This window comes from Podarcis bocagei (genome assembly GCF_964188305.1).
Source record: "Podarcis bocagei genome assembly, chromosome: 16".
In the NCBI taxonomy this organism is placed as follows: Eukaryota; Metazoa; Chordata; class Lepidosauria; order Squamata; family Lacertidae; genus Podarcis; species Podarcis bocagei.
Genome location: NC_138142.1, coordinates 9,505,062 through 9,518,516, shown reverse-complemented (window position 1 = coordinate 9,518,516; position 13,455 = coordinate 9,505,062). Strand labels below are relative to the sequence as shown.

General features: G+C 40.2%; 1 protein-coding gene across 5 annotated transcripts in view; it reads right to left on the bottom strand.

The window, feature by feature from the left end:
- The window catches only part of SFSWAP (splicing factor SWAP), a 98,118-nt gene that overhangs the window by 32,861 nt on the left and 51,802 nt on the right, over positions 1-13,455 (bottom strand). For all 5 annotated transcript variants that reach the window (XM_081174780.1, XM_081174781.1, XM_081174782.1 and 2 more), the window contains one exon: positions 9,252-9,442. In XM_081174780.1, coding sequence (XP_081030906.1) covers positions 9,252-9,442 — 191 coding nt within the window. The remainder of the gene's footprint in view (positions 1-9,251; positions 9,443-13,455) is intronic.

The window sequence follows — 13,455 nt, the reverse complement described above, 5'->3', positions numbered from 1 at the left end:
CAACAGAAAGTCAGGGGACAGATCTCTCCTGAGCTCTTAGAGGCATTTATTTAATCAGTTCTCCTCCTCTGAATGTCAATTATTCCTCCTTTATGAGGAATGCAGGCTTTGCTCCAATGCCTATTATGGGAAGAAGCCATTTACTGTGGTCTAGTTATCGACGTACCTAGTTGATATACAGTGAATGGAAAGTGTAAGCTAAGCCTCAGATGTGAAGCAGGGTAAGTGCATACTAACATTTATAAACTTGTAGCAAATCAGGTTTATTATGACAGACCATTACTATATTAGAAAATACAAAAGACAAGTTGATAACAAAGACTCTCCCCCCCCCAACAAAACAAAACAAACAGATGGTGTAAAGTTTATCCACTGCTGATGTTGGAATTTTAATTCGCTGGGTTGATAAGGCAATTGAATACCCTTCCAGAAATAACTGTTCTGGGCCAGGATCAGTTCCTGACACAGCAGCATATCATGACGAGTAAAGGGATTAAATCAAGCATACACCCTGTGGGTGGTAACAAAGACTACCATTATGAAGGAATACTGAAGGGTGGCAGGTCAAGTCTCTTGTCTACCTTCTCAAAGTGCCTTCTCAGAGAAGATATGCACTGAATAGCATCAGCCTATAAAGATTGCAGCTGTTGGTGCATGCGGATACACACAGTCCTGCTTGGCGGTCACAGCTTTCTGTCTCATAACAATGAACTGTTATAAACCTGTTCCAATTCTGAAGGACAAGACCAATGCTCCAGTTCTCAGGCCAAGCATGTTAAAGGGTGTTGGGTACCGCATAACCAATGAAAGGCTTTAATCTGCCTAGGAGGATGGATGTACAAGCAAAATGCTTGGGGAGAGAGAAGTGAAATGGACTACATTCTTTCCCTCCAGCAAATGTGGTGCAAGGTGCCGTGGGCCACAACCTCTTCTTTTGCAGTGGAGAGAAACCCCCCCCCCCCACTACTTTCCTGCCTTCGAAAACTCCCTCACTCCCTGAAGCAACTGCTTTCACTAGAAAAAACTTCAATTCATAGAAGAGGAATGTACATAAGCAAGGAGCCTTGCATTGGGCCACTGCATCCCAATGACCCCCCCCCCCCCGCAATAGTCTTTGAACAATATCTGGTAGAGATGGATACAGGGTGTTCTGCTTTCACCATGCAGCTTGCTAATCGCCTGTACCTTTTAAGGAAATTTTTAATGAATGTCACTACTATACTTTTATCGTTTTTAGGTAAGCCACTTACAAGATTTTTTAAAAATTATATTAAGCAGAACAAAAAGTTGTAACACATGCATCCTTTAGATGTTTCAAACTGCTCAATTTGATATCTGCAAATCATACTAGTAAGTCTGATTTTGCCAGATAAAGCCAGTGCTTTTTATCTCAATTTTCAAAGCCATTCCCACCTTGGAGAACAAGGTGGACTCGACTCCTTCATAATCATAAGTCCACTTAGGTCTTCATCAGGATGCAGCTTTGCTTGACTGTGTCAGATACATCATGTATCATTCACCCAAAAGCAGAAAGAGAACCAGAAAGATCACAGTGTGGGTACTGCTGAACTGGGTGATCAAGGAATAAGCTCCCAAAGTACTTTGGAACAAAGCAAAATTTCAGAACGGGGGGGAGAACTTCAGAGTCGCTGGTGGCTAATAATATACAATTTGCCATGTCATTCACAGCAACCAATTTAATTACAAGTATTGTTGTTCGGGAGCAATTGAAGATATTCATTGTCTAACTTTAAATTTGCATTTCCATGTGCTCATTAATAACCATGAACAGTGCTATTAAAAAAACAAAAGCTATTAAGAAAGATTTAAAACAAAGACATCTCATTTGCATACAATTCCAGTTATTTTTAGCTCAGGCATGGAACATTTCTGAAGTCTCATTCATAGGACTAATTTTTCGTGGGGGTGGGGAGCTGAGCACTTAAGGCAACCTTTCCCAACCTGGTGCCATCTGTTCTGGTTGGAGCTGATGGGAGTTGTAGCCTACAACATCTGGCACCAAGCTGGGTAAAGCTGCCTTGCTTGGAACCGTTACTTGGCTAGGGCATTAACACAAGTCCCAGTTCAGTGGACACATAAGTGCTATGTAACTGGCTGTCACAGATACACCTCTCTTCCCACAGTTCAAATATTTTAGTCTCTTTTCTCCCAGGCCATTCACTCTTAAAAGTGAACGGTAACCTCAGGGATGCGTGAACAGTTTCTTGGAGAGACAAAGACACATTTATTCCCTTCCTATCTGTTAGCTGATTGAGTCAGGGATCACAGTGCCAGTCTTCTGCCATCTCCTCAAGAGTTCTCTTTCATGCTGGAGGGAAATAAGACATCTCTCTCCAGCCCTCCCCCCTCCCCCAAAGCTTTATGCTTCCATTGTAAGCTCTATCCTCCTAGGCACAATAAGGTATACTTATGGGCTCCTGTGAGAACTCAAGAATGTGAGAGCTACCGATTAAGAACTAAAGTGAGCATTGGCTGTCTTATATACTTCAATTGTACTTCTAGTGTATTGGAACACTTTTGTAAACAGCTAGCTATTCCACATAAAATATGCAGTAGGTCACAAGGAAAGGAGGGGCAACAGCTTCATTCTCTGCAGAGTGATGCTGTGTTTTAACAAGGAATATATCCATGGGGTTCAAGGTCCCAACAGGTTAAAAATAAGCAAATACCCCTTTAACATGGGCTAGGGCAGAGCTTTCCAAACTTTTCATGTTGATGACACACTTTTCAGACATGCATCATTTCATGACACAGTAATTCAGTTTTACTAGCAAACTGGAGGTTAAACTAGCTGCAGCCGACACACTAACATGTCATGACACACAGTTTGGAAAGCTCTGGGCTAGGGCTACGCTTTTAACCCTGATAACTCAGCTCTGAGTTAAACATGGAGATTAGTGAAAAGGATTCATGCAGGGTTGGCATTTCCCTCTCCTAATAAAGGGCTACAAGAGGAGGGAGATGCTGAGCAAGGGGAATAGAGGTGGCCAATATCAGAATGTATATAGTTAATTTACTGCTTATTTCCAGGAAGGCTTAATCTGATTTGTAGACCGTAGCCTAAATAACTGTAAAATGCCATTGTGTTTGTCTTCCAACTTCACCTTCATTCCGCAAGTTGACATTACTAAGCAATAAAAGAGTGTCTCCATTTTCCTTGACCCGTAGGTGGCTTCTGTGAGACTTGAATGCTGGCTGGTAGGCACCCTGAACAGGAGCACTCCCAGGTCCCACTTGTGACCAAAACACACTTTTCTAGGATTCTACCAGCAGCCTGTAAAACAAGATGACTAAAAATGTGTGTGCTGAGTAGCAAGAGCAGAACCTAGCAGTAAGGAAATTCCACAAACATTGAAGGAAGCTCTTTTTCTAGAGCATAAAGAAGTGTTAGGAGCTTTCGACCAGCATATGATCGTGCCATAGGAGACAAAGCAGAACTGAAGAGCAGAGAACCCTATGACAAGAAGCTAAGCGCTAAAGATTTGTCGTATTTTTTACCATCATACTTCCAAAGAAGCCAAGAATTCCTCCCTATTAAGGCTAACCTGATTTGTCAGAAAAAGCAGGTGGGTCAGTGTTTTCCAGACACAGACTTTTTTTTGGGGGGGGAGGAGGGACCCAAAGGAAACCTTGTGAACAAAGGCCCAACAGGAGCCTAAAACCTTTGCTTCAAACCCAGCAGATTAAGTGACTGCACATGGGTACAAATAAGGAGATATGCCTGCGTTTGCAAGTATGCAGACTGTGGCATTATCAGGCACCACAAGGCATGTGTTTACACTGCCACAGCTTCTTCTAACGAATGCTTGGAGTTACAGTTCTGCAAGCGTGTCAGGCACCTCTTAGGAACTCTCCTCTGCACCTCTGGAAAGTGCAAGAAGGGAAACCATAATACCACCCACACCAGCTGCATGCACATCCTTCATCCTCACCACCTACAGCCATCTCCCGCCTGTGAAAAGCAGAATGGGAAAGGGCATGTGTGAACCTGAGCTGCGGTTTTGATCAGTCCTCAGAAGAATTCCCATGTAAAAATACATCTGGACAGCCCACTGCCTTCAATTATGAGACAGGAGCTGCCCTAGATAAAGAGAAGTGACATCCCATGGAAAAGGTAGCTTCCACCCCCGCTGTGCTTGCTAGTTAATGTACGAGAAACACAAAGGTAGTCCACGGACTCTGCCTCAGAAGTATAATTCTCCGAGGCAGCTCATTAATAATTTTCATCCTTCAGCAAGAAAAGCAACTCTGGTTTGGGTGAATACAAGAAGGGAAGAGAAAGGTTTTTGAAAAAGATTCCTTGGCATTAATTAAAGACTTAAAAGCTACTGAACATACATTGTACGGACACAATTAGCAAATTAAAGTGGAAGGAAATTCACTAGCCTACAATGGTTTCCTTCATTTAAGATAAAACAGCAATACCAATAATAGTGAGCAATTTTTAAAAGAACTTTAGAGTGTTCAAAACACTTTATACATGTATCTTCCCCATGTTACAGATGTTTAAGTGTCTTAGTCAAAAGTTGGGCATTTATTATTGCTAGTCCCACGTTATAAACACTCTTGAAGCAGAGACTGGTTTTGACTTGTGTCTCTTGAAGGCTTTTTTATGTTGGCGTGCCTTTATTATTACCCCTGTATTGCATAGGGAAGATTCAAACCCAGGGAATTCCTTATTTGTACTACAGCCTCTATGCTACATGAGTTTACAAAGGTACAACTGATATGTTAAGGTTTTGGCACAGCTCTACCTTCATTATTGTGAAATACAAGCTTGCAGTACAGATTTTCCAGCAACGAATCCCATAAGCATCGCTTTCTGTCCAAAATGATGTTTACTTCTCCATGATGGCAAAAAATCACTATACCTCAAGGACCGCCTCTCGCCATATGAACCCCGCCTGGACCCTGAGATCATCCACTGAGCCATTCTGCAAGTGCCTCCTCCGCTAGAGCTCCAGAGAGTAGCAAAAAGAGGACGGGCCTTTTCTGCTGTGGCTCCCAGTTTGTGGAATCCTCTCTCCAGGGAGGTTCATCTGGCGCCTTCTTTACACACTTTTAGGTGCTAGGTGAAAACGCACCTCTTTAACCAGGCCTTTGGCTGATTGACAATTAATGCCCTTTTAAATGTATTGTGGAAAGGGGGGTTATTGAGTTGTCTTTGTTGATATTGTGATTTTATGTTGTAAACCACCCTGAGTTCTACGGGTGTAGGGCGTTAAATAAATAATAAAATAAAAATTATATTTTGACTGAAACAGCTCAAGACATCCTTATCAAAAAGGCATACTGGTAGCTTCACCATTTTCTACATTAAAGAAAAAAAGGGGGGTAGACTATGCCACCAACAGAATGACTAAAAAAGAGAGGGGCAATATTAAAGAGTAGCTGTAGATTAAATAAGTGCTTGATTATGCCACTGCTGCAACCAGTATTTCATGAAATTGAATTACAGAAATTCTTTACTACTGATTTATAGGGCTGTTATTTCAAAATACGTCAGAACTAAAAATATACCTGTACAGCTGTAGACCATTTTTTTAGGAGATCATATACTATTTTAAAATCAATAAACCAGACAGCAATCTGATTTAGAATAGTACACATGCTAAAATACAACACATACTTTCAACATGGGCAAGTGTTTAAAGCTATTTTTGCACAAAAGATTTTAGGAAAGCAAATGAAATAAAATGGGAATAAAATTAGCCCACAACTGGGTATGGTCAGCAAGATATCACAAAAGGCTTTAGGAGTATTGATCACAAGAAATTCTTTCAATATGGTCCATTAACTACAAGGCAGCTGGCTGTGGCAGCCACCTGTAAAAATTGTTTAATGATTCAGTTTTAATTGCAGTGTGGTAGTTCTAATAATCATCATGTTCAGTAATAGAAGGCAACTGCCCTTCTAGAAGACAACTGCCCCTCATTTCACTGACCCATAGTCGCTTAAAAGAGTAAATTGCCACACTTGTTTTACTGCCCAGAGTTATAATTTTCAAATTCTTGTTCAATACTGCAAACATGTGCAGAATACTGAAAATATATCCCCCCAATAAACAGGATTCTAGAAGCTCCCAGTTCTGCCAGAAATTCTGATGTGAAAATTTGCTTAAGTACTTAGAACAAGAATTTAGAATACAGTGGTACCTCGGGTTACATATACTTCAGGTTACATACGCTTCAGGTTACAGACTCCGCTAACCCAGAAATAGTACCTTGGGTTAAGAACTTTGCTTCAGGATGAGAACAGAAATCATGCTCCGGCGGCACAGCGGCCCTATTAGCTAAAGTGGTGCTTCAGGTTAAGAACAGTTTCAGGTTAAGAACGGACCTCCGGAACGAATTAAGTACTTAACCCGAGGTACCACTGTACCTTTTAAACCAGGCTTATAAATAAGCCCATAGTCTGCATCTGCATTTGAGCTATTTTAAATTTTTGTTATTGTTTTACATTTATTTTATGGTTGCAATAGTTTTGTTTACAGTTGCATACTTTATTGCTGCAACTCATCCTGGGACGTTGTGGTGAAGGGTGCATAAGAAATCTAGTAAAATAAATTAAATAAACGTTACTAGCCTCAAAAGCAAGAACAATAAACCTTAATTGCCTGTTGGGAGGGGATGTCGGCTCTGTTCCCTCCTCCAACAACCTGCCACATTTCTATGAGGGATATGGAGGACAACTCGGGAAGCCCAAGGTATTTCCTTGCTCAATACGAAGAAAGTGTTTAGAGTTTAAAAAAACAACAGCAATATAGTATCCTAGATTTTTAAATAAATATTCCCATTCAATCTTTACTGAGTAAGACCAACCATCTATCTGCAGGGCTTGAGACCGGGAATCTTTCCCAGCCCAACCTGGAGATGCTGTGGATTGAACCTAGATGCAAAGCAGATGCTCTATCTCTGGACCACAGCCCTATTAGAGCCCCTCGTGAAAACATTCCAAGCATTGCCTTAAGGAGGAGGAGGGGCCATAGCTCAGAATATGCTTTGCATCGGAGGACCCCAGGTATAAACTCTGCTCTCTCTGGTCAAAGCAGATCAGGAAACTGGGTTGTGAAACGTATTTGCATGAAGACCGTGGGAGAACTGACTCACCTTACCCCACTTGCAACTTCTAAAGGAACTGGATCCCACACTTCATTAATATTTTGATTGGGCAAACCATGTGTCACAGGTGGAAGATGCTGACACTTACTGGTCAACACTCTCCCCACCCCATAAGTGGTGATATACAGCTTGAAAACAGCTTGACCTACCACAGTAATGGCCTTTGCATCTGAGCCCACAAGTGTCCTTCCACACAAATCCTTACATTTCCCCTCACCATAATGTTTTTTTAAAAGATATTCTCAAAATGATCACTTCTGTGTCAGATACTGAGCTTCATGTGTGCATAATTAGATACACTGTCCATGAGGAATACACAGAGGAATCTCCTCTTCCCCACAACCTATTGATCTTAGTTATAAAACTGTTTCCTTCCTTCCTGTTTTCTCCTTCTTCAAACAGAAGCCCTAGGATGGCTGCTGCTAACCATCCAATATTCACTTGCTCCAAAGACTGAGCAATATGCAGTTTCATCTTCTTACTAATTTAATTTGACTTTGCTAATTTTTTTGCCACACGCTTCCAACTTTCACCGGCTAGGCCTGCTCCAGCCCATCGGATATTTCAGCTCCCAAGGATCTTCTGAGGTTGCTCCTGGCAACCTAGTACATTTAAGTGCTCATCCTTTGCCACTATCTCAAATATTATTTATTTCATTTAAGAGCCACCCAAACACAATAGTTCTCTGGGTGACACACCAATTTATTTTTTAAATACATTTTTAAAAACTCAACAAAAATTAGAGCAACAAACACTTTAATGATACAAAAAACCCATTTTGAAGCAGATATATCAAGATTGAAACATCACACACAATTAATACAGAGTCAAAGCACTAAATTTCACACAGCTGTAGAAGCATGCTAAAACCACAGTATAATGCGAAGATTAAACGTTTAGAGATTTAAATCTAAAGATTTAAAAGGGCTGAGAAAATAAAAAGGCCTTTGCCTAGTACCAAGAAGACATTAAGGTGGGCACCAAGTGGAAATCTTGTGAGTACTCTGTACAAACAACCTTGGCAGATAAAAGTAATTAATAAAACAAAAGCCAGATGCTTACATCACTCCTGAATGCACAGACACTACTGAAATCAAATGATGTGCAACTGGCAGAGTGACTGCACCCCCATAGCCTCTCAGACAGCCCCCCTCTCTCACACCACTTGCCTAGGGCCAACTGTGTCCTTATCCTTGTCCAGAAACACCAGCAAAAGCTTGCATTTTGCCTTAAATGCCTTGATTCTGATAAAAGCACTTCTGAATCTTGAATTTAAGTGAAGCCTGAAGGAATTGGGGGGGGGGTGTCTCACAACATTTGTAGCTTTTAAAAAGAGAGATTCACATAAAATATTCAGTTTATACAACAATGTGAAATCTCAAGTTATTCAGGTACCATTTAGTTATTTGCGGGAGGGTTTTTTGGGGGGGGCACGCGCTTATTTTTTTCCTTAGTGCTTTTAAACTACATCAGAATTTCAAATGCTAGCTCTAACGTGAGCTAGCCTTATTTTATGACACATGAGCATCCACCGTAGTGGTTAGAGCACTGGACAAGGGAGAGCAGAGTTCAAATCCCTGCTCAGTCATGAAGCTCATTGGATGACTTCAGGTGAGTCAATATCCAGCTGAAGTTGAACTACAGGATTATTGTAAGGAAAAAATAGAATAGCCCCAAAATGAGCTCCACGGAGGAAGGGTGGGGTACAAATGTTCAAGAGAATGAGAAATTAACCATGGGTGTGATTCGCGTCAGAACACAAGATGCAAAAGGTGTACACATGGAATCTGGGGGTGCCACTGCTGAAACTTCAAAGGATGTATAGTGAAGGATGGGGAAGCAAACTTATCACTCTTTTAAAAAAGGGAGAACACTGGAAACAGAGAATATTGGCCCAATTTAATATTTCTTTTATATCATTTCAGCAACTTTGATGTAGCCCAACATGCTATTAATTTCAGATCTATTTTCCCTCTGGAAAAAGCTTTCATTTAAGTCTAATAAATACTAACATTTCAAACAATGCTGGCTTCTCTCTCCTACCCTGCCCCAAGCAAAGTTCTTTGCAGTATATGCTACTATGGTTAAAAACACCTTTGCTTTGCTCACCTCTATATTGAAGGCATGCTCCTCCATTTTCTCAACCTCTGCATCTGCCAGGGGATTCTTCAGGTTCTGCAAGAACAGTGCCGCTTTTCGTTTTCGTTCCGCCTGAAGCTGCTTTTCTTTCGATTCCTTGGAGGCTTGGGCTAGCTTTTCCCTTGCCGCCGCCGCTAATCTGTCCTCTAGTTTCTGCTTTGCTAGGGGGAAAAGGGATACAGAATGTGGAGTTTACAAGGAGGTAACTTGCTTATCACATTAGGAGGTCAACAGTTTTTTAGCCTGAGCTGCACCCTTGAGTCTAGAAAATGCACATCTATGTAGCTCCTAAAGAGCACCTTGGGATATATATGCCTTAAAATGCAGTAGAAGCTGTACAAAATGAAAGCAGAGGGGAGAAACCATTTGGTTGGGAGAGATTAAAAGACAAAACAATGTAAGATTATGAACACTGGATTAGGAAGGAAGGAAGAAAGAAAAGATGAGTTTTGTAATAGAGTGCAACAGAAACTGAGAGTTCAGTTCACCAAGAGAGAGAAGTCACAGAAATGAACAACAGAACAGGAGAGGAGGTTTAATAGGAATGTCAGGACCACTGGCTCACCTAACTCAGAAATGTCTATAAAGACAAGCAACAACTATTCAGGGTTTCAGACAAGGATTCTTCCCAGTTCTATGTAGATACCAGAGAATGGCTTTTCAAATGTAAAGAACTGAACTACAAGCCTTAAATTAGTGTCTGATGAATGGAGAGACTGAGATGGGGAACAGGGAGCATGCAACATAGATAGATAAGAAGGCACAAGACCATGGCGAGACTTAAAGGTTAAAAGGAAGAAATTGAAACTTAATACAAAACAATAGAGGAAGCCAGTGGAGTGAAACATATAGAGAGTAACATGATTTAAGTAAGAAGAAGAAAAAGTTAACAGCCTGAGAAATCCTTTTGGATAAAGGTGCACGCTGCAAAATTTTGTGGGGTGCATTCATGCTTATGAATAGATAAGACTGGACGTGATTTGCTCTGGATGGGGTCACAATCCCTCAGAAGCAGCCAATACATAGTGCACCTTTCTGGACAGGGACAGCCTTACCTCCACTGTCTATGCCCTGGTAACCACTAGGTTGAATTACTGCAATGTGTTATAGGTTAGGTTGCCTTTTAAAACAGTTCAAAAAGTACAGCTGAAGCACAATTTGGCAGCTAGACTGCTGACGGGGGCAAGGCAGTCTGAAAATACAACACCATTTCTGGCCCAACTTGTTTCGGGGCTAATTTGAGGTGCTGGTTTTGACTGATAAGAGCTGTATGCAGCTCAGGCCATTTCAGTGGTGGCACTATGCTTGTGGAAGGGAGGCACAACTGGTGCCATCTTTATATCTTTTTAGGTATCCAGAAACAACTTTTTTCTTTACCTGGGCTTTTGGCCCTTGATTTGAGATCTACTTGTATATAATTTCATGCCCACTGACTCTCCCCGACTACCTAATCAAGATGGTTGGACAGGAATGTGGAGGGGGCTGTCCACACAGAGTTTGCAGTGTGTATGTATAAGCCACATGGTTCTAGAAATGTACCTGATGAATTGGCCTGGAAACCAATAATTTCAGAGCACAGATTTCTCAAAGCATTGACAAAACCTATCTCTTGCATTATGCAATAGTATTCTGTAATTCCTCAGTGTATACAGAGGCACCTAAATTCTTCACTCTTGAGTATCGTACAGACCATATGGCTGCAACAGCTTCAATACATCACCACTGGCATTTCAGAATTATGAGAAAGAGCAGCAGCATGTAAGTGCACCTGGAGACTTGCCACAAGTTAGGTTATAGAATTCCTTGTGGAAATGCTAGCCTTTTGCGTCCCCCAACCATTTTCATTTCTTTTTCAGGATCATCTCTGCATTGAAGGTGCCCATGGATAAAATTATCAGCTCCAAAATCCTTTAACTGAATTAAGACATCTCCCACATCTTGCGCATGTGTCTGCTGTTACCATCCCCCAGGAATAATTACATCCCTGGTTTATACCTGCACTGTTTACCCCTGCTTCTGCTCTGTCTGTTGTGCTTTTCATTAAACTCTTATCTTGGCTACTTTTAAATGTGCTTAATGTAATTTGTGACTATGCCAAATGCTTGCTGACATGAGGAGGACAAGAGAATAGCAAACTCTCCCCCGCCCCCGGGTCTATTTCCAAACCCAGCAAAGAGAAGTCTCTATAGGAGTAGTTCCCAAAGTGTACTCCATCAGCTTCATTCAGGTGGTCTGCAGTGGTGACTAAGTTTTAGCATATATTGTTATAATTGATAAAGGAAAGGTAGAAAAATCATTAAGTGATCCATTAAGAGCCTCAGCAATTTTGAAGCGGTGGAGGTTAGGGGTTGGGAATACCCAAAACTGAAAATATGAGTAACTGGAACAAGATGTTCAGAATTACTGATGGACAAGAGATTACAGTGGGAGGGACAATGTGGTAATTTAGCCACTTGAACAATGGAATACATGGAACTGTGGGCGGTGAATCCCAAGCTGTAAAGAGGTAATTGGTCAAATTCAAACCACATGCCAATGAACTTGAACTTCTAATGCCTTAAATCCCACTATTAGCTGAATGAAATAGCTTAATTGATTTGTGGATTATATGTTTCTTGGACTGTGGATCATGCTACTATGGATTAATGGGATTGCTCTTTTACACTAATTTACATGGGAGTAAGCTCCAATGAACTGAATGGGACTGAACAGATATGCCTAGGATGTGCAGTTACAGAATAATGATGTCTTCAGTAGAGTAAACTTTAACAAGTTCCATGGATTAACAGGTCACGTGTACACATTTTCACAGAGGAACAATCATTAACGCCCCAGCAAATAAAACTGAACAAGGAGTAAGGGAAGTGTTTTCAGAAATGCACTGGGAACAGAGCTATTACCCTACATCCTAGCATTACTTTAAAAGCAAGAAGCACATTTTTACACAAGAACCCAACGCAAGAGCAGTAAAAGATTTCTAATTCTGTGGCACCACCATCAACATTTCTAAGCAGCTAAATTCCTTCAAGCTCATCATTAAAGTTCCAAATATCACATTTTCCAGCATTTCACACTTTTGATTCTATAATGCTCAGCTGTGACTAATCAGAAGTATATTATGTCTGTTTCAATTTTCTCATTTCAAGTTTGGGCAAATGCTCACACCTTTTGGGATTTATATACATATTTAAAATGTATTTAATATGAGCATTATATATAAAAGAGAAACCACTAAATAGTTCTTTATTCACGAAGACCTACCATTTAACCTTGAAAACTAAACATACGGCTTTCCTGACTGTTAGTTCTCTTTCAAGAATGTTATAAAGAGTTTTTACAAAAGATTAGTAAATATATTAAAATATATTATAGATCCATTTTCAGAATGAGAAACATTCCTCCTTTAATTTGATGTTTAGCAGTTGTTTTTTTACCTGCAGACATGAAATAATGAATTCATAGTTAACTATAGAACCTGACACTCCAAAAGATACTTCCTGTAGGAGAATTTTTAATAAATAATTCTATTTGGAAGTGACTTAATTTTTTTTATTAAAAATCATATCTTTGCATCTCAGTTAGATGCCTATTTATAAGATCTGAAAGGCAACATATTCTCTGCAGCGACATTATGAATTCTTCATCAAATTAAACTTTTATATTTTACTGAATTAAGATGCACAGATGCAGATTAAAAGTATAATCCAATTCAACATAAGGTTTTCAGAAAATTACTGAAAATGAGTAAACAAATGCCCTTTCCCCCAGCTGCTTCCATTATTTGATTTCTAATAAATCAAATGTCAAAGTCTGGAGAAGGTAACAAAATTTACCAGCCAGAACTTTATAAGAATTTTGTTTGTTTGTTAAAAAAAAAAAGTCTATGCTAAAACAGAGAATTAATATAATGCAAGCTTTGTTTTGCAGGGGCTTGTTTCTTTCTGTATGTGCTATACACACAAAAATATTATGCAACACAAGGTTACAGGAAAGAAATTAAAAGGTGAAGAAATTTCAAAGGGGTCAAGCATTGTAATCTGACAAAACTTGATATAGACACCTCTGGCTGCTGCCAATGCAATCTTAAGCATCCATGATGAGCAACAACAGGACCAGAAGCACCCCAGGGCTTTTTAGCCAAAACACCATCTATAATGTGCTTGTGTTTCCCAGG